The sequence below is a fragment of the Molothrus ater genome, chromosome 2, assembly GCF_012460135.2.
Source record: "Molothrus ater isolate BHLD 08-10-18 breed brown headed cowbird chromosome 2, BPBGC_Mater_1.1, whole genome shotgun sequence".
In the NCBI taxonomy this organism is placed as follows: domain Eukaryota; kingdom Metazoa; phylum Chordata; class Aves; order Passeriformes; family Icteridae; genus Molothrus; species Molothrus ater.
The window spans coordinates 17,190,678-17,216,473 of NC_050479.2; the positions used below are offsets into that span (position 1 = coordinate 17,190,678).

A 25,796-nucleotide genomic window follows, 5' to 3' on the forward strand; every position below is an offset into this window, starting at 1 on the left:
TGCATCCCGCTTCCCTCCTCTCTGTTCCTGCCTCGGTCACGGCTTTGAAGTCGGGGCCAACTCAGCAGCGTGTCCATGACGGGGCAGCGGGCGGGGCGGCCAGGATCAGCAGAATCAAAGAATGCGTCAGGTTGGAGGGGATCACAGCGGGGCACCTGGTCCAACCTGCCCGAGCAGGGCATCCCAGAGCACAGCGGTTCTGGAATATCTCCAGCGAGGGAGGCTCACTGGAGATACTCAGTGATACTCGGCTGCAGGAGTATCACTGCTTCTGCAGGAAAACTGGGGCGTGCGAGCGGGGAGAGCGAGTTGCGCAAGGAAGTTGTGCCGGGAATTGCAGCGCGGGGCAGCCGAGGCCGGGGCTGCCGGCAGCGCTTCCCCCGGGCATGCCCTGGGAGCCATCGCCCGTCCCCGGGGATGCCCTGGGAGCCGTCGCCCGCCACCGGGGATGCCCTGGGAGCCATCGCCCGCCCCCGGCTCCTCCTGCTCGGAGGCACCGAGATGAAGGGTCCCGTCTGGGGAAACAGGGATTCAGCGCACGGGGCGGAGAATGAGGCTGCCAAGGCACTCCTGCGCTCCCGTGAACCACCATCCGTGCCATGTGCACACGGGGGGCTCGGGTGTCAGGGCTGCAGGGGGATAACTTCAAACTGGTAGAAACAAACATCCTAGAAATACATTACATATGTTCCTGCTTTCCGGCAAAATAAGCTTACCCTCTCCATATATAACGGGAACTTTGGAGTTACTGAATAAAAATATCACTCTAAACCTCCCTAAGCACTTAATACTCCAGAGAATAGGTCAAATGTTAGTGTTCAATAAAGTAGCATCAGTGGGGCAGTAACTGCTTAAAATATCCTTACATCTTAAATCTAAACTTACTAGAGTAAGTAAGTACTAGAGTAAGTATTCAACTGTTAATTTCAAGATGAAAAATAATTTTACATTTTTTTGTAACATCCTGATCTTTAGATGGAAGTTTTGTCCCCCCAAAACACTTGATATTTTACAAACATGCATAATACTGGTAAAAATTCTTGGGAAAAGGAAGACAGCCCACTCCTCTTCCCCAGCAGAATTTTGTTGTTTTAGTATTTTCCCTGTCCATCCCTTCCACTTGAGAGTGGCAAGAGATCCAATCATCAAACATGCTCTGTTTTATCCCTGGATAGCTCATGAAATCCTTAAATAGGGACTTAAGATTACTTTTAATTTCTTCCAAGCATTATTTTTTATACATATATATAAATTTACAAAACATAAATTACTTTTGCACTGTCCCCCTCTCAAACACTTTTTGAATGGAAGGAAGATTATTTGCAAATATGAGCTACTTGGAAAGAATGGAATAAAGAACCACAGAGCTCTTGCTGTCTGTAATAAAATTAATTGTGAGCTCTGTTTTAGTGAATTTGGGGTGCCAGGGGTTAGCATACATTGTGCTGTAGAAGAAGGCACAAGGCTGATCTGTCAAAGAGAACAAAGTTTTCTTCAAAAATTATTAGATGTTGGACAATGTATTTCTAGCAGTAATGCTTTTCACACATGAACTGCATGTTTTAGGGTTTTTTTTTTCTGCTGATAAAGTGACACATATAAATTATAATTATTTTGTGAAGAAAGATAATCTTCTTAGTAAGTCAGTTTTCTAGAAGTTGGGGTTTTTTTGAGGATAGCTGATGCAGGTGTAGTGTGAGAGGTACTATCAGGACTCAGATCTCTGGTGCACTGTTTGCCTGTAGTGCTATTGTCCTCTGGAGAATAAAAATGAGAAATTGAATGAAAATAATTACATTTAGTATTTTAAATTACATGTAGCATTCTCTCCCTGTGTCTCTTCTTGTGCTTATGTGAACATGCTTTCCCTCAAAAATGCACTTACCAATAAAGTGCATGTCAACAGTATGGGAAATTTATATTCCATTCTTGCAAGTAAATACAGGTACTGACAACATATTTTCAGCTGTGCCCTGTAAATGACCTTGCTGGAGGTTGTTCGTGCAATCCTACGCACCAGGAGCAGCTGTTCCACCCAAATGGCTGCTGCCAAGAAGGTGAGTGGTCTCAAGTTTTGACAGGCAAGAAATTCTAGGAAAATTAGTTCTTTTAAATTATTATTTAGGGATATAACTAAATATCCATTGGTAGAAATCATTAGTCATCAACTTTTTACAAATTTTTGGAGTACTCTGTTTCTATGAACTACGGCCAAGTTATGTGGTTAGCACCCTGCTTAAGGGTGTCTGACTTCATGAACCTTCTACACTTTCCAGCCAGGCTGACACATCTCCTGGGTACTTCACTGCCCTCATTGCAGAGGCACTCCCAGGCAACTGGGAGAAAAATTAGTTCCTCCATTATGTTTAAACACATCAGCAAGGTGACAACTAGAACACGACGTTCAAATCTTTAACCAAAGACAACTGAGAAACTGTGAAATAAAGATATTATTTCTTTCCTCACAGCATTGTTACAACATGCAATGCAGTCAGGAGACTATTTCATTTTGTCCTTTCCTCATGATGATTATGTTAATTGCTTCTATTGAAACTTTGGAGAAGGTAAGGACTATCAGAATTTTCCTTGGAACATTTCTCTCCATGATACTGAGTAGGAGCAGTATTTCTTCCAATGCTACTTTTCACAGAATAACTAATCGAAAATTAAAATGAAGGCAGGAGGGAAATAGAAAAATACAAACATACAAAAACCCAACCCAAGTCACCAGGCTTTATAGGATCCTAAAATTCAGTGGTGGCTAGGGAAGTTGCCTGGGGTCCATTGTGGACAACACTACAAACATGTACTGGCTGAACATACTATATTGCTACAGATAAAAACAAGAAGTTGAGGTACATGTAGAATGAGATGAGGAGAAATACAGAACATGAAACCAGGATGTGTCAGCTGGGTGGTGCTTTCTTGTATGTGCTTGTTGCATGTCACACCTCACTGCCAGAGAATGACCTCCAAAGTTGAGTATTGAAGAAAGCTGCTACATACTATTTGGTATATGGAAAACTGCCCCTATTAACATTTGAAAAGAGTGAAGCTTGAAACTTCTCACTTGACTCAAGAAAGTTAACTTGCGGGACATAGAAGGCAAAGTCAAGTACTCCTATTTTTCTGTCACACATTTCTCAGGTAAATTCAAAACCAATCAAAAGATTTTTCCCCTTCACACATCAATAAACTCTTACCCCACAATACCAGGGAAGTAATGAATTAGTTCTAAAAAGGAGCTGTATTTTTTTATGAATAAGAACAATAGCCAGTTGCAATAGCCACTTGGCAATAGAATTGGGATGTCAGCTATCAGGGTAGGAAGGGGAGCTGTGGCCCCAGGGAGGAGGCAGGAGGTTGGTGTGGGGCTTGGGTGAGCCTGGCACTGCTCACTCTGAAACTGTGCCTCTCCTGGCTTACAGCAGCCAGGACTGGGGGCTGACACCCAAGCCAGAAGCTACTCTTGTGACTTAAATATGCAGGGGATTTTCTTCTTTCTTGCTTGCTTCCCCAGCCCAAGGGGATGCAGACCACTCCCTACTGTAGGCCTTGGCACCTGGCCTCCAAAGCTGGGGTGCTTGCCAGCTCCAGTGGGAACAGTGCAGTGGCTGGGATGGAGAGTTTGCTAGCTGACTCAGGGCAAACATTATTAGTGGTCTTTGTAATTGCTTATCACCATTCTGTTTTCAACATCTGCTCAGACATGTCAGCTGACAACTAAGTACATCCACAGCCAGAGAAACTCAGAGTGGGTTGGATAACAACATTCTTCCACCTGAAAGATCCTTTGCACCAGTATTTTTGCCTGCTTAGGCAATGGTTCCTGCTTTTTCATGAACATGCCCACTAATTTTTGGACACTACATCCCACCATGAGATTGTTGTTTCCACATCCTCTCCAGCTCCTCTCCACCCCAATAACATCCTTACAGCAGGACCTTTTATCCCATCAACACATGATGGGCTTGAAAATCTTGTTACACATGATACAGGATGAAAGGTGGTGATGATACAGCACAACCAAAACTGTTTGATGTTTAAATTGCTGGCATCAAAGGGCACAAGGCCAGCATTAAAACATTTCTGAAGTAAGTGGGACAAGAAGCTGGGTGTATCAACCCATTCTCTGGCCATTATTTGACTGTGAGGTAAACAGATTTAATTGGGAAGGAGAGGAAATGCAGAAAAGCAGCAGTTTTATCTGGCTCTTAAACCTTCACATTTGTGTATGGAAACCATAGCCACAAGAAGAAATAAATAAAATCAACTGCAGAATTCAGGTTTTATGCAGGCAGATAAGTTAAAAAAAAACCACTAAGCAGTTTTCTTTAGACTATCATATATCAAAAAGGGCATCAAATATTTATTCTTCTAATTTTATATACAGCCCTTAACTAGAGGCGTTTTTCTTATCTTTCCCTACTTAGCCAGAATCACACTGAGACAAAATAACCTATCTGCCTATGTAGTTTTGGGGTAATTATACCTCCTGAGTTTATCTGGAGAGGTTTGTCATAGATTCATGAATTCCTGAATTAGCAAAGGAAAATGTCCCAACCTGTTCATAATGAAAACCAATCTTTTAGGAAACAAAGCAAGTGATTTCATTCTTAATTTCTACGGAGTCATCTCATTACAAATAACAGTGTGACAAACTAATGCTAATTATTTTGGTTGTACTTTGTCTCTCAATGGTATCTAGTTCAAAGTAACAGCTGAAAAGTACATTATAATTTCTTTAATATATTTAGACAGTATAATACATGTGGGTTTGCATTTATATGTATGCATGGTCTTGATCTATCAATAGGAAATGCTGAGCTGTACTGAGAATAAAACAGAGCCATGCATGTCTTCTGATATTTTTGTAGAAATTGTTGTTTTCTCCAATAGTTAACTGTAATATATACAGAAAATATAGCAAGAAATTAATTGACTTGCCATTTTGTTAAAAAAAATTAGAATGATGAACTAATACACACGAACAATCCAAATGTTTAAAACAAAGGAGAAAAGCATTGAAAGTTAGTATTTTGGAAGGAAAATCTACTAATGGGTAATGTTATTTAAGGCTAGGCTACTGTACTGCTGTTACAGATCTATCACTCACCTCCTACTGAGACATAAGAGTGTCAGGCCAGAGAATACATCCTGTAGACTTCGGCTGAACTGAAACCCAGGACCATTATCAGGGTGGTAAATGGTTTTGGTTTTTACCTTTTTTTCTTTTATATATTGTCTGTATTCTTTACACATATATTTGTAGCTTCTCACTGTGGCTTAGCTTCAGCATTTCTCTAGGCAGGAAAACAAGTTCCAGGATCCCTATGCTGTCTTGGTTGTCCTTAGAAACCAAGGTTGAAACCAGCTTTTCGAGACATATTTTTGTAAACAGGGCCTGGTCTCCACTGAAGGTGGGGAGAATTTAGAAGGTATTAGAACAGGGGGGATTACTTCACCAGGTCAGTTGCTAATTGCAGGGCTCTTGTCAGATACTCAAATTTACAAAATCTGTAAAAATTGTACACGCGTCACACAGGGCATGCATGTTCAATGTTTTCCACCAAACCAGCTGTGCACCTGAGGATCCTTATATAAAAGTACCCCTTTTTATCACCCTGTGTCTGGATCATATTTTTAGGACCAGAGAAAAAGGCATCAATGGTACAACCACATTCCTGACACAGCCCTGGGACTAAGGGCCTGATGCAGCTGCTACTGCTGGGCACTGCACAGAGAAGTAACCAGACACACTTTGCTCCTTTCTATCAATAGATATTGCAAGGTAAAAGTCAATAATATGTGAGTGGCCAAGAGTTCAAGGATGCATCTCATAGTCCAGCGACACACTCCTGTGCATACTGTTATTCTTTAAATGCACAAGGTTAAAATTGACATCCTGCACTTCTTTACTACATACACCACCCCACCAACCACCAAGACCACCAAACAGCAAGGAAAAAAATACTGAGGCAAAAAATTCAAAAAACTAGAGGTTTACTAGAACAATTCAGGAAACTGAAAGCTTTGATTAACTTTGATAACAGATCATCTGTAAGTGATCACATAAAAACATAGGGGAACTTTTCACTACACTTTTCTTATTTCCAGATTTGACAATCTTTCCACTTCTTCCAGGACAGATTATTAAATTTTTAAAATTTCACACAGGTATTAACTAATATCAACTGGAATTATAAACTAATAGTTGAAGATGATTGTTCAGTGCACAGAGTAAGTGGAAATGCTGGTATCTCAGAGCTATTCTAAGCTAATTTACATAATTCCTGGGTGATCTTTGCCCTGTTTCCCAGAAGTTAATTAAAAAAATCTGCAAGTTTATCTTTCAAGAGACCTTCTTCTCAATGTTTTGAACAACTGTACTTTTTGTCACTCTGTATCCAAAGGATGATGTTATTTACATTCATTTTTGGTTTCATTTTGTAGCACTGTTTTGCTGGATGTTAGCATCTGTACCACCCCAGTGCTTCTGATTTAGTGATCTTTTGTTAAGAAAAGATTACACACACTTGCTTATGTAATATACTATTATGACACATTTGGGTACAAAGGCATGCAAAATTCACCCATGAACATGAAAAGGTCAGCCTGTGCTCCTCCACTGTGGCAAGAGGAATGCAGAAACTTTCCCTCTTCCCATGCACAATAAGAACTGATAGGCACTTGTAGCACCTACCTAAATGAAAGTCATAGGCCAGGCCTGAAAACTGCAGGATTATGGAGAATTTACTTCAGTTTTCCAACTTAAAACCAGATACCCAGATTTGAAAATATTAATATGACTTTTGATAAGAGACTTTAAATATCAGAGCTCGAGTCAGATTCAGTCTTGCTACATTATTGTCTTTTTTAAATGCAAATTTAAGCAGTGGGTTGGTTTCTTTTATTTTATAGATATAATTGCTTTTCACAAAAATGGAGAAATGAGCGTTTTATATGAAGAAACCATCTTTTACGAGAAATGGAATTTAATAGCTATGACCACTATATAGGTAATGCTTACATGAAAGGAAAGATGAGGCTTGATGTACAAGCCCCATGCAAATAAGGCAATCATACATCTGAAAACATTAGGAATGATCAGGCTTGTTTTTAAGAAAGCAGACTTTTGGAGCAGTGATTTTGGACCTCTCAGCCATCCAGGGAATATTTGCCACTATCAGAATAGAGCTACCCATCTTTTTAGAAGGTGTCACATCAAACTGTACAGTAGATAGCTCCTAATATCTCCAGTTTAAATCTACAGCAGTTGTATATGTCAGGAGTAACCACTGAGCTGTGAATAGACTTATTTTTATAAGCATAACAGATTTAACTTTTGTCATCTCTAATTAATCCCAGATATAAAAGCTCCTTAAGTACATCTCATTTACCGTGACTTACCTTGCGTCTGCAAACTAAGTGAAAAACACTAGAAAAATAGAAATTGTGCTTAAAATGGTTTGAAGTTGAGAAAGTGTATGACAATGAACTAATCTGAGAAGCCAAATGTATGCAGGTTTAAAACAATTCTTTTTCCATAACGAAAAATAGAGGAGAACTTTCTGTCCAAGTTGCTAATGGAGACAATTTAAAATATTCCTTTCTTACAGTAACAGCAGTGGAAACTACTTAGCTCTTTTCATTTCCCACGGGATGAATATTGACTGAGTAATTACAGCTATAATCTCTTCAGTCTCTTTACAAAAAGTTTTCTGCAGAATTATGTCATTAAGACAGAGCGTACTGTATGTAACATGCCTATAATTCAATTGTGCTTAATGGCTCTGACCTACTTAATTTTACCCATTTTCCTTTGTATTTGGAATTTCATTAATGTTTTGTCATAGAAGTTTATGAAATACATGACAAACTGAACATAAAATTTTAATTTATCTATATATAAAGATACTGACTTAATGGTATAACCACAGGAAACATCCAGATGCCTATGAAGAATCAAAAACCTTTTAGAGAAAAAAAACCCTATTTTTAAATTTAAATTCTATGTCTTAAGCACTGTGAAAATGTGTATTTTTAAAATCTGTGTCTGAAGCATATTTGCTTCTCACTGCTTGCCCTCCCTCCAAACAAATGAGCCAATTTTATACATATTTACAATATTTAATAAAGATGTCCAAACCAGTGAAAGTTTTCACATAAATGTTTCACCACTTAAAATTAAGAAGAAGCATTTAATTTGCTCTCAGCTAAGACAGTAGAATTAAATGGAAACATAACAGCCTTCTGCAGAAAGAATGCATTAAACCATTTCTCTCTGTGGGGAAAGGCAGTATCTCAATATGATTAACAAACCCAAACTTAATTCAAGCAGTTACTAGCTCTACTAATTTAAATGCTTAAATGTTTGCTGCCTGACTGATAAATAATCAGCTTATTTTGGATTCTGCATTAGTGTGTTTTACCAAATCCTTGAAAGTTATTTGATAGGGTTTTCTATAATTTCTTTGGCTACATACATTAAGGAAGTTAAATACATGTGAAATCTACCAGCTATAAGTACCTTAAAAATAGTACACATTTACAGATTATACAGGAATCAGAGTGCAAATATCAAGAGAGAATTGTTGTCAAGGACTAAGTTACTTACAACATCCATTTTTACATCCCAAACAGAAGGCTGTGGATAAAAAAAAAAAAATTGCAATTCTTAGATTTAGAAATCTCTTCGAAGAGCTTCTTGATCACCTAAAAATGCCTCAAACTGAACCACTGCTTCATGTATTAATGTTATCACTTTTAATTATAACCTGCAGTATCTGCCTCCTCTTTTTTTTCTTTTGAAGAATATAGAAGTTCAGAAACTGCTCATATAAAGAACAGATATACTGGTTGTATTCCCATATGGAATTATAATGACTTTAGATTCTATTATGTCTTCTGAAGATATTTTTGTAACCAAAATATGAAAGCAGAAATCCATGTCAGTCCTCCAAAAGAGCTTTGGGTTATAGTGATCTTGTGAAAATGTTTAATTTTCTTCTTGAAGCATTTCTTCTATTTCTTTATCCCAGTTTTCATCACGCTTTTCTGATTCTGTCACCACTTCATACTCTTGAAGCTCTTGTTGTAATTCCTTTTCCCAATCAGCAGTTTCTTCTAAAAGAGACAAAAGATGTGTAAGAATTTAACACATAATATTGTATGTTGCTTATTTATATAAAACTAGATATATTTGCACTGAATCTCTCTTATATCCCCTAAACTATATGGACTATTCTCCTTAGAAACAAAAGGAACTTCAGAAATTTCACCTTCCTATTGATCACAAATAGGAATTAATTAATACACAATATAATTCCTATATGCACACTATATTAAAGATATAACAGCAAATACACATCTAAGTCATTATGAGTGTCCCTTTGCAGGATCATTTTCTACAATCTTTCACTCTGCTTTCAACTGAATCTCCCTTTACAATTTTAAATTCTCATGAAAAAATAAAGTTTGTTAAAGTGTGGATATACTGTTATGGAAAAAAGAAATCAAGTCAAATACTGTGGCTAGATTAAAACAAAAAAGGTACTCTCCTTGCTAACATTTCAAACACTCTTCTCACTAGCTAGGCAAGCTCATTTAATCAGGGTTAAAGGTAATCATATCTCATACTTCAGGGCAAAAAGTTAGTCAGAAGGCATTCCTGTGTTGCTAATCTCTGTTTTAATTAGCTCTGCCTATCATAGGCAGGAGTGTGGGGGAGGAGATGGGCGTTCGTGTGTTACACGCTGGCTGGTACTTCAGCCTGGTACGCAATTCCAGAGTCCAAATCAGCTCAGGCCAGCTGAGATTGCTCTGAACAAGTAACACATTAATGACCTATTAAACCACTCTAATCAAAGAACTAGATGCAAGAAAATCCAAAGCACATTCTAAGACAATTCTGCAAATTTTGTGATAAGCATCTGCATATAAAAGTGTTGTCAAAGTAAATTATCTATGGCCAGAGTCACATCATCACAGACTATTTTTATGCTCTTTACACTTATACTAGTTCTTTTGAATTATTTTAATTAATAAGCTCCACTTAATTTCTTATCATCATTCTCAAACTATTTGTTAAATTTTAAGTGTTCCAAATGCCTATAAACCTTTGTAGGCAGAGGCCTCTTCAAGTTCATAGTCTGATGCAAAAGTTGCCTTTTTAGCTGGTGCCAAAAGAAGTAAACAGAGCCTGACTTTCAAATACTGTACTTTACCTACAAGGATGTCAATTAAAGAAAACAATTCATATGCAGAAGAACTTATGAAAGAGAAAGGAAGAGATAAAAAGAAAAAATACCCCACACTCACTTTCATCAGAGTGACCTAAAACTGTTAGGTTCTTTGGATTTAAACCCCTCACAGTTAACATTCTGTGTAAGATGTGGTTTGACCACGACAAAAATTATCATTAATTTCTGCAATATCTCATTGAAGGTTGTTTCATACACTTCTGAAAAAATGTTCACAAGATCTACTTTTCTAAATTGAATTACAACCTTTTTTTTTCCTTTTAAATCAACCTGTCTTAGAATTGCTCTATGTAAGAAACAGAGGTAATAGTAGTTTTACCTTCTACTACTGAAGTCTCTTTCTTTTTGTCTAGCACTAGTTGTTCCATTTCTTTTCTTAGATCTTCTTGATTCAGATTACAGGTATCAAAAGCATCACTCACAAATTCTGATACACCTGGACTTGTGGAAATCTCTTCCTCATCCTGCAACAAGACATTTCAGTACAAACTTATCTAGACAGGGTAAAAAAAGTCACCAATATGTACTTTCACTCATGTGACTGCTTTTAACTAGAGTTGGCAAAACCCAAGTGCATTACTCTCAACTACTTTGCTTTACTGGCTACTTTTCCTTACAAGTATTTTTGTACAAACAAACATGTTAGATAGCTGTACTGAAAATGATTTGGTTTACATTCTAGGCTGTCTTTTTGTGTTCTCTTAACAACTTTAATTCTGAGTTTGTAATATTCAGAAACAATAATAAACTCCTGAGTGGTTTAGAACAGGACTTCAACATTAAAAATTTGACCACAATTCAGTAATATCCAAGTAAGATTAAGAGAGGACTGTTCTTTGGAAATCTTTGCCTGCTGCATATTATTGGCAAGTGAATGCACAGCTCTGCTTCTGCCAAGAGTGTTCTCTGGCACCAATTTTACAATCCAGAAATAAACAAAGGTCATTTGGTGTCGAAGGTAAAGGCTTTTGCAGTACCAAGCAAAAGTGAAATAGAACAGTGTTGCTATTGCAATGCATCATTTACATTCCTTATACTTCAGCCTGACCACTGCTTGAAGAGTTGGACAGAACATGGCACACAAATATATTTTTATGAAGGTACTGCTTGTGTCTCAATGCAACGCTAACCTTCTACTCCAAACGTTTTGGAAATTTCACTCTTGACAGTAAAATCAGATAATAATATGCAGGATACTAAGGAAAACATTCTTCAGATAAACTACTGTTTCTGCTACTAAAAATGAGTTTCAAGATTATATGCTGAAAATTAATATCACAGCAAAGCAGCAGCAGGTTAGGGCTGTCAGATACTATATTATTATGGTTTCATAGCAGAACTTACTCAATAAGATGCATAATTACTTATTAAGGAACAGCTTCACATACAAAATCCCAGATAAAATATAACAGCATTTTTACCTCTTGTGATTTTATTTGAGGCTTTATTGTAACAGGCGGTGTTTTTGGCCGTACTGTTTCTATCAAGGGAAAAAAAAAGGTAGATAACATTTAAATAATTAAAAATTTAATTTAATTTGTATAGCTGTTAAGTATACAAGGAAATACTGTATTTTAAGGAGTCCTTGTGGTTAAAGGCTGAATTTAGCCACAGGTGAGCCATTGTCAAAAACAAAGCAAAACAATTTTCTATTCTTAATAAAGACAAATTTAGCAAGCCATTTCCTCATTATGGCTCTAAACTTAATACACAGGATCCCTCTGACCCTCAAAATGACATCCCAAGATCTTTAAAGTTACAAGCGCATAAACTTATAAACTTACAAGTTTAAAACTTAAACTCATGAAATCCAGTCAGCATCTATCAGAGAAGGTTTCAAACTCCCCTGACTGGGTTCTACTGTTGACATGGGTGCCAGTCAGCTCTTGAGCAGACCAGACTGCACACGTACTATGCACAGCCCTAAGGGCACATGGGAACAGTGCTCTGCAGCCTTACCTTTCACACAGGCAAAGGAAGTCACTGAGAAACAAACCCTAGAAGCTGGTCTCAATTTCCTAAGAAAACTTGGTGTGTATTCTCTATTTAGAGCATGGTGCTAGGAAGACAATGTTTACAAGCAAGGTTAGATCTTTTCCCTGGCAGGTAAAGGAACATCCCAGCTTTTTCCCTTGTGCAACTCTCAGGGGAGAGGAGTTACAATGAAGAGCCAGGTGGCTGCAAGAACAGTTAACATTCAGGGGAGGCTGTGGTAGTGGTCAAGTGCTTGCTTAGCAGTTCTCTTTGCTTAAACATGCAAAGCAGCTCTGAGCTTGCAGCTCTGCTTTCTACAGGGTGCCCAGCTGGATCCTTCCTGCTAACTCAGCAATTTCTCATTCTTTGTGTTTAATTTTTAAAATTAAGGTCAGTTTTAATTAAAATCATTCCCTAATTGGTAGCTGTCGCTGCTTTTATAGCTCATCTACTCAATGCCCACTGCTCTGTCCCATCTTCTCTCTTTCTTCCACTTTCCTGTCTCCAGAGGGTCTCTCACTGCGTCCAACACTGCAGCAGCCAAAGAGGCTCCAGCATTCCCTGCTTGGGGAAGCTGTAGGACATGGCAGTAACTGTTTGCTGCTCAAGAGAGGTGCCTCAGACCCCACCTGCTGCTCTTGTGCAGGTGGGACACAGCTGCTCTGCCCTGGGCCATGCCCCCATCAGGTGTGACTGACATACCATTAGCATCATTCTGGACTACTGGCCTGCCATCATCTCCTCCATTGCAGTGTGCTCTCATCCTGTCTCGGTCTCTCTGCGAGCCTCTCAGGAACCCTGGGCCAGTCCCGAGTCGGCAGACACCGGGGAGGGCAGCCCCGACACGGCCGACAACAGGGAAACACTCTTTGTGCCCCGAGGGTACTGAGGGCACTTAGGCTGGTTGCCTTCGCTGCAGCAGAGACAGCAGAGACATCGGTAGAAGAGAAGGGGCCGACTCTCAGCAGGGGTTAATCCAAGGTTTTATTAAGAGTCCCGAAGGAGCTCCTGCACCTCAGGGGGCCTCCTGCCGAGAGCCCCGGGAGATGTGCCAAGGTCACATTTAAAGGGAGGAGGAAACCAAAAGCAGATAACATTTTACCAACCAATAGGTATCTCTGAGGGATGGGAACTGGGGGATAGACATATAGAGCAGCGTATGGGACTAGGCCTGGGGGGCTGACCCCTGGCAAATCACTCGACAAACTGGACCGAAACTTCTGGATGGGGGGGATGGGATGCTGAGTGATTGACAGAGAGCCAGGGTGGGGGTCTTGGGGATGATCGCATCCCAGGAGAGGGATAACACAAGTAAAGGGAGGGGAGTACAGTCTGGGATAAACCATTTGGGAAAAATATTGGAATACAAAACAAAACTACTTCAAAGTATTACAAAATATAAAAACACACTACAACATCATCCCAAGGTGACTTACTCCCTAACTACAGGGCTGCTAATAACTAGAGAAGGGCTAGAATTTGGCATTTTGTTATAGATCTTATACAGCCTTTACACTAGAATATGGAATTTCTTCCATTTGTCTCTTCTCCTTTCCCATCAACCACGCTTATTTAACTTTCTGAAAATAGCAGCTAAGGAGGAGACACAGAAATGGAAGGCTAACAATTCTATTTTATAGACACTCAGCTTTAAGAAGAAACCCTGAACATTATGAAGAACTACCAACAGGCAATTACTTCCAGTTTTAGCCTCCAATTAGGGAATCCAACTTTCAAAAAGGTTAAACCAAAAATATCACGTATGATTCAGAGCTTGCCAAATCTATGCAATTTCTGAGTCAAACAAAACATGCATTTACTACAGTCTGGTACATGTATCTTTGCCATTAAAGAACATGCAGTCAAATGCAGGAAATCTATCTGCATATCCCATACTGGTGGTTTGAACTGTAGAAGAACTGCAAGAGACCAAAAGACAATGGAGTTTTTTGGTTTTTTTAAATGAAGATATGTTTTGCTTTAGTCACAATGGGAATTTTACTAGAATCCAGCAACTTTCACTTTGACTGAATGGTACTTTCCAAGGGTTTGGGTGACTCAAACATAACATTTTTGTTGTTCAATAGGATCAGATGCAGTCTCTCCTGTAAAGCTGAGACACTTCAGTTAAAACAGTCATAGTTCTGGGACAGTAAACAACTGACCTGAGTAAAAGCAGTGGGAATTAATGCCTCTTGGTCTACACTATATTCTGGAGTTGCCTGTTCTTTCAGCATTGCTTGGATGACAACCCTGACAGAACAGGTTACTACAGAATCTACTCAGAGAAAACTACTTTTTCAATTCTACATTGGGACCTTGCCTAGGCTGACACAGGCACACTCCAAACAAAACCTATGAGAAGCATGAGACAAACTGACAACAAAGGCAGATAGGCAACATGGAAGCCCAGCTTTGTAATTCCATCCGTAGCCTCCCCTTCACCCCAAAGTTCTGCTCCTTGGATGGGCAGCTAAGGCCTGAGTGAGTAACCTCAGTTCAGACTGTGCAGAAGATTACTTAAGCTGTGCAAAAGACCTGTGAAAAAGTCTGTAAAAAGAATAAGAAAGGTAACTCAAGAGGAAAAATACCTATATGGAAAGATATTATATTCAAAGAGGAGGAAAAAGAAGTTAACTTGGCAGCAATCACCTGACTGAAAATCAGGCCAGCAGTGTCAACAGAACATAAGTATTACCGGACTTCATGGATGACAATCTATTGATATTGAGGATATGAGAACCATCCCAAGGTGCAGAACAGGCTTTCTCCTTCTGCTCAATGCCTACCCATCCTGCCAAGATCCTTCAGGTGTCTTACTGGGGTGGTGAGTGTACCTAGGTTAGGCTAAGATTTAATGAGCTACTGGTTATCTTTTGTGTTTCTGCCAATAACTAAGTGCTTTATACTTTTTAAGCCACAGATATTCCTGCTTGCAGAATCTGTTAGCATGCAAAGAGGTCCAGTGGTTTGTAAGAGGGTCAGTAAGAATCACCTGTAGAAACTGATCAATGTAACTGAAGACAGCTTTATTGAAGCAGCTTTTTCATCTCAAGGTTGAATCCCAGGTAGCCTCCTGGCCCCCTTTTTTTCTGTTTCCACAATACATTATGGGCCTTTGCACACCCTGCACTCCACCACCACAGCAGTTCTACGCCTGTATCACTCACTAACTTCTGCTTGGCATGAGGGATGAGCAAAACACAAGAGCAATCCATATGCCAGCTAGCTGGGTTGGCTAGTACCTGTTGTCTGATCAAGTGAACCAAAGGTATCTCCTACTTCTTTCTGACAAGTCAAAAATCACACCTAAGACCTAATGCTCATGAGCTGTCATAAGCCAAGTACAACATTTCTCCTCTTGAGACCTCCACTCTTCTGACAAAGTTGGCTGAAACTGGAAAACAGCTTAAAAGCAACAGGAGCCTCCTCTTCCCCAGCCTACACAATGACACCAAGTACAGTGAGAGAAGCCTTGATTTAATAGGCAATCCAGCATAAAAATGTGATAGCACCTGATGTATACAGTGAACACTTGTTGATGCCTAAAGAGTTTTAGTTTTTTTAAAATGTATTTGTAGCTTTGCACATTTTTAATAAACAGCTGTACAGTTTCTAGCACTTTCTCACACTTTGGAACACTAATTACCCTTTCTCACGTATTATGCTACATTCTTGAAATTGCTTGGTCTTATTTTCAAGAAGAGTTTCTCACAAGGACATCCTGTTTTGCACTAGCAGCTGGGCTGAAATAATAAGATAATTTGTAGATATAACAAGATATAGGGCTAAGAATCCTTGGAGGGGCTCCAATGGGGCAGATCCAAGGGTGGGTTACAGGACAACTGTTCTCCTATCGGATGTACTTGCTAGACATGCTAATTAATTAAACTTATAAAAATGGTGAAAATTTGATGCTGCACATGCATATAGGTATTATATGTGCAACTGAAAGCTTTCATTAAAAGACTGCTCTTTATGTAATCAATATTAATATTTGGAAAATTTTTCTTCTGATTTTAGACAACAGCATTACACTGAGTGAATGAACTGTGCAAAAACAAATGCTTCCCATACCTTTCAGCTCACTATCCTCTTCTCTGCCTTTGCCCTCCTCCTTTCCTGCTGCCTGCTGTTGAGCTGCAAGCGCTGTGAGTTGTGCAGACTGTTTAATTAGGGACACCCTGTAGAAATAATTTCTCCAGAACACCTCTTCCTTTACACTAGAGAGAACAAACAGATTTTGATTATTACATTTGGAATATGGTTCCTTTTACCAACTAGCAGTGAAATAAAATTAAATATGTAGCGAGGAGGAACAGACATAGCTGATATTGAAGAAGAATCTTAAAAAAGAAATTTGTAACATTAACACATTCTAAAAAGTCTATCATTTAGAAATTCCTGATCTCTCACAAGACATTTGCAATTGACTTGAACCTACAATAGTAATGTTATAACTCTAGAAAAAGCTTAACAATATGCAGTAATACACGGTATGGAAAAATATTATGCTGTTCCATCTCTCCTGACAAATTATGCAAACAAACCCAACAAGCCAAACAACCCCCTTCTCTTCCCCTCTAAGCCAAACACTCTTATTATTGTCAAACTATAATTGTCTACATCTTCCCTAGACATCAGGTGGAACTGGAACATCTGTGGTGGCAGAAGCCAATCCTAGATTGCAGCAGTACTATTTCACTATCTGCACATCTTTCAGCACATCCACAGAACCTATAGTAACCAGAAACTGCCATCTTGGAAATAACTAGCTCTGGTAAGTGGCAGACTATCCCCACCTCAGGTAACATTTCCCTCTGAAATTCCTCCAGCAAGAAAGACAAGACCCAATTTTAACCCACAGGCAACAGAAGGCAGAAATGGCAAGATCTGTGGGGAGGAACTCGTGTAGGCTGAGAAAAAATGAAGTTACCTTCACACCGATTCAGACAAACAGTGACTGAGACTAAGAACATGCAAAAAAAAATAAATTAAGCAATGCTGTAGAAAAGGCAAGGATAGCATGACCAGAGGCTGAAGACAATATGGGAGCATCAGAGAATATGGGCAGATCTTCAGAACTGACAGAGAAGAAGGTAAACAGAACGAGGAGCTGGGAAGGTTTATAAAAGGAGGAGATTTAAGACAGAAAACGTCACAAGGAAAGATTTTCTTTCCGTTTTCATCCTTAGACAAGGAGACTAATGTAGGAACTCCCACTTAAATAGAAAGATGAGTTGAGAAATAAGCATTAGGAACAGAGTCTGGGACTGGACAAGGAATAACAGCTCCAGAATAAAGCTCTGCAACACAGAGCTCTTCCCATTTCCTATCCAAATCCATTTTTTCTTGCTTGCATTGCTGCTTTTTTGTGACACATTCTATTGCCATTTCTCTAGAGGCGGTCTCTGACTATGTGATCACCTGTCTGGGATGTCAGTTACACCAACAGATCTGAACATTTTGATTGCTGCCTTTACCTTTCTTTGGAGAAAAAAAAAATCATAAAATTTAGCACACTGGACATAGTAATACTGAGGACCTCTCCCATACTTAAGTCAACAGGTCCTTACTAGTTCTGTCTCACAGATACACTTTTTTCTTACCTCAAATTGCTAAATTACAATGCATGTGCAATACTGCATGTGTTAGACACATGTATGTACACATTGGAAGAACATAAAGAACTGAAGGAAGTGAAAGGAACAAAGAGTAATTATGAGTATTTACAGACACATTAAAAGCATGATGGTAGAGTTACCAGAAGAAATTACTTACTGTTTGGGAACAAGGTCAAACCTCATCCTATTGAGAAGCTCATCTTCTTGTAACATGACCAGTGCAACAGGGTACATTTGATCAAAGTCAAAATGAAACTGCACACCTGCTGGGGGATCCCGCAGAAAATTCCGTTTATCCTTTGAAGAACATATTATAGCCATTAAATGATATCAGAAAAAGGACACCATATTTCACACACAAGAACAGCAAAGCAATCTGTAAAGCCTTTATAAAAATAAAAACTATATTGAGAATCTGCTTGGGTCAAGTTGAAAATGATAGAGCTATTTACTCTTGCACATGATTCATGTGGTGACAGACATATTAAAAGTATCTTGAAAACACATAATTTAATAAACTTACTTAAAAAACCCAGTAGTTTAAATTTCTCCACGAGAAAATTTCAAATCTTACAGGAAATTAAATACTTACTGCTGATAAAGCCAGTATTTGTTGTTGAATTGTCTCTTCTTCATTGCTGTCTACCCAGGGAGGCACTGCTGCTTCTAGTATTGAAAACAGGAAGATAGTTGCATGTATATTACTTGAAAAAACCCACTCCAAATAACAGACCTTATATGAGGTAACAGTGTCACAAAAGTAAGCAGAGTTACACTCATTGTGTCACAGTTACACTCATTGGCCAAGTCATTGTGTCTTTTGTGTCTTTTTCCTAAACTAAGTCCCTGGCCTAAGAGAGAAACCCTAGGAATATATCTTTACTTATCAGAGGTAAAACAAAACAAAACAAAACAAAAAAAACCCACCAAAAACCAAAAAACGCAACTAAATAGTTGCTGATCTCTGTAAGTGTAAAAATAAATCTGGGGGGATTTCTTTGCAGCATGCACCAGTCAGAATTTGGTGCTTCTTAGTTTAGCTACTGAAGTAGTGCTGTATAACTGGTTAGGGTGCCTGCAAAAAGTATTTCCAGATCCACTTAAAATGTGTAAACTTTGTCTAAATTAAGTTTGCAAAGTAACTTACACCCAGAAGACACCAATTATTTAACAGTGGAGAAAAATGTTATAAATTTGTTATGAATTACAACCTGTTATACACTGAGTAAGCCTACTCCAGTTCAGCTGGTCTATATTGTTATTGCAGATACTTTTGAAATAGTTCTTTGGGCTGTCCAGAGAGGAAAATAAACTATTGTAGATGTATAGATATTTATCAGTCTCTTCACTGTCAATGCAAATTCAGCCTACAGAGACAATTTGATGCATGTGTAGCAGATAAATAATTCCTGTGCCCTTAAACTAACAACACTTATTTGCCTGTGCAGCTGATATCAGCAAGATCTTTTACCCACACGGATCCACATTAGATGCTGATGCTTCTTTCAGTCAGGCCATCTGCCACTCCTCCTTTGGCCAATCTAGCTACCTATTTTCATGAAGCTTTTAGAAATATATTAAGAGAATCCAAGTTTACTAACAGACAAATAGACAGAAATACAGACAACACAATCCCATAAGCAATCTTGCAAGAAGAAACCGGGCTAACATACTAACTAAAAACATCATGAAAAATTTTATCACAATCCATTAAAACCAGCTCATTTTAAAGATTAACAGAGACACTACATACTCAAACTGTCAGAAATTATTGCATTCAGGAAACACATTTAAAACAAATAAAAGTCAATGATGAAACACAATGTGAGAAAACAACTTTGCTAGCATGGTGATCTTTGAGATTATTTCACAAAGCAGAATTTGGTTAAAAAGCAAATCTAAACCAACTACATAATGTAACACTAACCTCACTTAAAAATACAATCTTCCTTTCCACCACAAGCATTAAGTTCTGTCATAATGTATTTCATTAAATAGTGTTTTGATAGATTAGTTTTAGATACAGCTCAATTATCCAGCTTTCAGCAAGGTTTCACTTATGTGATGTTAGACTTAATCAAAAATGCATACATTACCTGATTTTTTGGTTTGCTGCTCTTGGACAAATTTCTTCTGTTCCTTCTGAAAATCTCCAATAATTGTCTAAAATAAAAGTTAGGGAACCACAATTTAAAAAAAATTAAAAATCAATCTTCTTGTTTTACGTTCAGTCATAAAGTGCTTTCAAATATAGTGCATATTCTTATATCCATGGTGGCTCTTCCTGTTAGTTAAGGTGTTTCATGTCAACCATACACTTCCTTTTACTGAAACATTTGATTTTGCATTTAAAACTATTGTGTATGCTTTCAAAATTGTATTTATAGTTGTATTAATTTCAGGGAACAAGGAAAAAAGAAGGAAAATCTTAGCTGATAGTTTGAACATTGGTGTACTATATGCATCCACTTACTGTCTCACTGTATAAAAAGCCAACACAGACTGTTTAGACTTATTTAAACATGTTTTTAAAGCACTAATACATAGAGATACTCTTAGCCTTACAGAAATTTCAAGAGCTGCCTAAGAAATATATCCATAGCAAGAAACTGGGCTTTCAAAATTGCCAAGTTGCATTTCAGAACACCTGCTTAGTAGAAACAAAATAACTTCTCCGCTTACATTGCTGACAATTTTTCATTTAAAAAAATCATATTTAGAAATATTCTATATTGAATTTAGAATTTAAAAAATGGAGAATGGTCTCAGAATTTGGTATGCCATAATCTAGAGCTAAGAATGCAAATGTTCTATGGTTGAAAGCAGAAGCAAAAAAGATGAAGCTAGAAATGAATACTTAAACCACTCACAAAAATACAGCTTTTATGTGGTGAGGTCTATGGATTAACAAGTTGCAAAAATGCACAGAAGTCTTCAAGCTAAATCCTGATAAATTCCTTACTTCTTTTTTTCTTCAGTGGCCCAGTATTTCTGTTTAAGATTACTATCAGTGAGATCCATAGTAATGTCAGTTATACAAACAGATTATTGTGGTTCCTTCTGCTTTAAAATTATGTTAATATTTTTCTACTTATGGAATAAAATAATTTATATAGTATAAGAAGAAAGCTTTACGATGATACAGGTAGAATCCTGTTTCTCCTGTATGTAATACTGATTAATCGAAACAGTGAATTCATATTCCTCTAAAACATTTAGAAAAAAGAAAATGGTATTTTTGGCATAAAATATACTGTAGGTACTTGGCTACAGTTTCTCAGGAGCATTATTATTAGTGTATTAATTTAACAAATAATCATGTTAATTGATTTTTCCCCTTTGATGTAGGTCAAAATTACATTAGACTCTGATATTACCATAGAAGGAAATAGATCTCTGCTATTATTACACAGACAAGTGTCTATGAAATCTGAAGACAAAATGTAAAATGTGATCACAATAGAAATTGATTAGGTGGAAGACAACCTGAAAACTCTTTATATCAAGAAATAGGATTCTGTTGTATTAAAAAAATAAACAGGCAATGCTGTAGTTCCCCAGAAGGGCTGTCTGAGAGACAGGAGCAGGAAAAGGGGTTTGCTGTGTCAGACACTCCTGGATTCACAGTCCTGCTACTGCTGGGATGGTTTTGACCAGTTCCCTTTCCCTTCCCAGATACTCTCAACAGCAAACACAGAACACTTCATGACACTTATTGATGCCTTTTTCTTTTTTTCTTTTCCTTCTGCCACGTTTGTGGCTTGAAGCACTGGAGGAACACTTGCTGGCACAAGTTAAGCAACTGGAGCTGACAGGGACAAAGAGGGCAAGAAGAGGGCAGGGTAAGGGTGGGGAAAAGAACAGGACAGTAACAAAGTGTTTCATTAGCTCACTGCTTCTTATGGAGCTGTACCTGTATACCCCTAGGTCCTAAGATAGAATATATACAATGCCAAGCTAATTTTGAGTTCTGCCTCTAAGATGCAGCTAACTCATTCCTTTTTCCAACAAAATAAGCTGTGGGGCAAAAAGAAACCAGTCCAGGCATCTTGGGACAGACATTCCCCAAATGCCTGTCTCAAATTCTTCCAGCCCTTCCACCTATCAGCATTTTTCATATTTTCTTCTGGTCTTTCTCCAGTCTATCAACAACTTCTGTTCCTGAGGAAACTGAACAAACACGGGTGCAGCACTGAGAAAAGCAGGGTGACCATTTTTTGGAAACTCTACCAGGTATAAACATTTCAGTCACATCATTCATCATGACAAGAGATGCATAGTATCTCTTGAAAGACATAATATCTAAAGAAAGTTTAAAGAAATGTTATCAAATGCCAGATACGCCACAAGTTGTAACAATGGTAAGCAAACAGATATTTCAGATCAAGTGTCTAGAAATAAATTACCTTATCGATGATACTGTCAATTTTTCCTTCTTCTACAGACTTCTTTATTGTCTGTGCTGTTTCAGCAACAGACTCAGATATCTTTTTTGTAGCAGCAGAGGCAAAATTGAAGAGGTAACCTTTCACAAACAAAAAAACAAAGACCTGAGAACAGATTTCTTTATATCCAGTGCTCTTGCTACATTTATTTTATCTTCTCTTTAAACGTTTGGATACTTACTTAAAAGTTTCTTTCAAAATAACTTAACCCAGCTTCTGGCCTACAAAAAACTCCTAAAATTCTATTTATCCTTTTCTGGTTTATATTCTCTAATGATTATGATAATCACAGCTTTCTGTAAATCAATATTTACAAATTATATACAAACCTTGCTTACTAAATCAAACATTGCTAATGGTCCTTGAAATACTCCTTTCCAATGAGTTTTCTGAAGCAACGTGTCTTTCCTGATTTCATATAAGTATTTTGGAGGCATTAAGCCATAAAGTAACTTAGCCACAGTGTTAAAACATAATTCTATTTTTTAAAGAAAATCAACATCCTCAATAAATTCTTATAAACCGAGGCAGCAAATCCCTGAAAAATTTCAGGCAGGTAACAGCTTTAAAAGTCTTAGCATAGAAACTTGCTCTTGATGTTTGCTCTTATCTATTTTGCATTGTCTTCCTCTAGGAAGAGAAAACCACTGTGCCCTGATCACCCTGAGCCATATTTTCTGAAAATATTCAGTGTTGGAACGGCAATGAAGACTATTCTCAAAGACTCACATTCTTTGTATTAGCAGTGCTGAAGTGAAGAGAGGTGTCAGGGAAAGAACTACATACACATAGCATGGCTGTCTGCATTGTATTATTCCTTTTTAATTAGGGAGAACAAACTTGAAAGAAGCAAGATGTATATCATAAACCTTCAGAAGCCAGGTTACAGACAAGTGATTTTAAGACATTGGTACTATTTCTCAGCTAGCATGATGTCACAAGCACTTAATTATACCCAAATGGCTGCATTCCAACTGCAGTACCTCAGTTCCAGTACATACATTGTGTCAGTGCCACAGGAAATAAAATACTTTCAGAGGGATCTAGATAGGAACATCTAGGCAAACATCAATGGCATGAAATTTAACAAGAATAAATGCTGGATTCTGCATGTGGGATCAATATAAATTGGGAGAGGAGTGTCTGGTGAACAACCCTGCAGAAAGAGATCTGGGGATGCTGCTTGGTAGTCAGCTCAATAGGAGTCACATATTTCAGTTATTCCAGAAAATCACCTTTGACTTTTACAGAGGGGGTTGTCAAAAAAAATCAACCAATGAACCAAAAAAAATCCCCAAAACAAACAAACTCCACCAAAACCCAGGTCTTCTGTTTCAAACAAAAGACCACTCTCCTTCTCAAGAACTCTCAAAAAATTCAGTTTCCCTATGGGTTAGAAATGTAAAAAATAATCTTATAATAAAAAAAAAAACAAAAACAAACTAAAATAAGTTCTTTTAACACACAGTTTTTAGCCACTGGTAGAATGAGTTACTTTGGAACACTGATGTCACCTCTTGGAAAGCTGACTATTCTCTGTTGGAATGTAATTCTCTTGTAATGATATCAGCAAATCAATACCAAAATATGCAGAGGTCTAGCCAAGCCTTAAGACAAATTTTTATATGTAACTTTTGCTTACAAGTCATAGAATGGTGGTAACCAAACATCCTTCAAGTACTTACTAGCATCTTCTATACCTGTTATCAGGCTTTATAACCCATCACATGATTCAGGTATAAAAAAAGGTAAAGTTCTACATTTTAGACATAGACACATACATTATTCCCCTTATAAGAGTAGAGGGAGCAGCAACCTACTGGACTGCTTACTCCCTAGCAGCTTTTATTGGCTGTTTCATGTGTCCCTGGAACCTCTCCTCCATGCAATTGTTTTAGGTGCAAAACGTGCAGAGGCATTTGCTGTCTGGTGACATTCTGGCACTATTGCACAAAGTGGTTTTGGCCAGTCCTGGAACCATGCTGAAGAGCAAAATAGTTTTTACTTCCATTAAGGGCAAACTTAAACTAAGGTACTTATAAAACTGCAGAAGGGGTGGTACTTAGCCTTAGAAAAATAGTATTTGTGGTGGAAAATAACACTTTCAAATGACTAAGAAACACATCTTTCATCTTATAAATGTATGCCTGTATTAAGAATACGTATCTAGCAATACTTCTATTATTAGTTTACATTGGCAAAACGCTCATAATTTCTGTAATGGCATGATAACGAGCAAAAATAATGTCTATAAGGCTTCAGTTTTACCAGTAAAATTCTTTATCTGCCAGACATTCTTTTTACACAGCTACCCAGGTTGTTTGCCATGCAGAGGTTTCTAGGATTATGTGCTAAAACAGCAGGAAAGACTTTCCACCACAATCTATTCTGGTGTCACAGACAATGGACCCATTGTCCACTAAACCAAATTTTCATTTACAGAGCAAGTTATGGGATGGATCTTTATATAGACAATAGTAAATTCTTATTCTTCCCCTGAAACTTTATCCTTCCTGAACAATCAGAGCAATTTGCAGATTAGAACAATCAGAGTCAGTAGCAGACTAGTATCAATTCACCACAAGAAGACAGGTTTTTGACCAAACTACACAGACTAAACTGCTGCAGTTCTGGTTGCCCAAGAGAATGGACAATAAGAACCAGCTCAGATTAACCTCTCAGATGATACTGATCCAGAATTTCAGAGCATCAATTTTAAAAATCCCAAAACCCATTCCTTAAAAAAAACCTTAGTAATGAGTATAGGTCTATACCGTGGATTAATTTTATCCAAGAATCCACTACAGTAAAGCAAGAATTTTACTTATAGCAAGTTACAGCTTTCCCCATCCCCGGCAGCGTTCAAGGCCAGGCAGGATGGGGCTTTAAGCCTGGTCTAGCAAAAGGCGCCCCTACCTATGGCAGGGGAGTTGGAATGCGATTATTTTCAAGGTCCTTTCTAACCCAAACCATTCTGTGATTTTAAGACTGCAGACATGCTCAACAAAATCATCAAACCCCATTATTTTCCTATGAAAACACCACAAATGCCCACAGTGCAATCCACGTAGTACATTATTCTATGCAGACAGATCTATTCTCGCTACACACAGACCTCCTCCCACAGTGCCAACAGAACAGATACTTAAGAAACGCTCTGAAAGAGGCGATACTCGAAAGGCCCTTTGCAGCCTTGTTTCCTTAGCTCATATTTGAAAGCCGGCAGCCCCCACACACTCACTGCCGAATCCCTTGGCCTGGCTGAGCAGCGCCTCCGAGTCCCCCTGCAGCTCGCCCTGCTCCTGCTCCTGCCCGGCCGGCCCTGCCTCCTCCTCCTCCTCACGCTCCTGCTCCGCGGGGCCGCTCCTCTTGCCGGCGGGCAGCAGCTGCTCCTCGCCGTTCCGCTCCAGCCCCAGCCAGCTGCCCAGGCCGCGCAACATGGCTCAGGGGCGGCGGCCGCGCTCGGCCGGGCCGGCGCTGCTGCGGAACCC

General features: G+C 38.4%; 1 protein-coding gene across 1 annotated transcript; it reads right to left on the bottom strand.

Annotated features, from left to right (window-relative positions):
* Positions 1-5,986: 5,986 nt before the first annotated feature.
* SYAP1 (synapse associated protein 1) lies at positions 5,987-25,791 on the bottom strand. Its single transcript, XM_036383325.2, has 9 exons — positions 25,547-25,791; positions 22,267-22,385; positions 19,957-20,023; positions 18,453-18,526; positions 18,018-18,157; positions 16,314-16,459; positions 11,684-11,742; positions 10,582-10,726; positions 5,987-9,126 (listed from the first exon to the last, which is right to left on the bottom strand). Exons 1-9 carry the CDS (start codon positions 25,743-25,745, stop codon positions 8,999-9,001), a joined length of 1,077 nt encoding a protein of 358 aa, XP_036239218.1. The 5' UTR covers positions 25,746-25,791; the 3' UTR covers positions 5,987-8,998.
* Between the last annotated feature and the right edge of the window lie 5 nt (positions 25,792-25,796).

Excerpts from the sequence above, each read along its gene's own strand:
- SYAP1 (XM_036383325.2), bottom strand. The coding sequence starts at position 25,745 with ATGTTGCGCGGCCTGGGCAGCTGGCTGGGGCTGGAGCGGAACGGCGAG. Across the intron at positions 18,158-18,452 it reads AAATACTGGCTTTATCAGCA|GATAAACGGAATTTTCTGCG; the intron begins GTAAGTATTTAA and ends TGTTCTTCAAAG. Across the intron at positions 9,127-10,581 it reads AGAGACTTCAGTAGTAGAAG|AAGAAACTGCTGATTGGGAA; the intron begins GTAAAACTACTA and ends TGTCTCTTTTAG.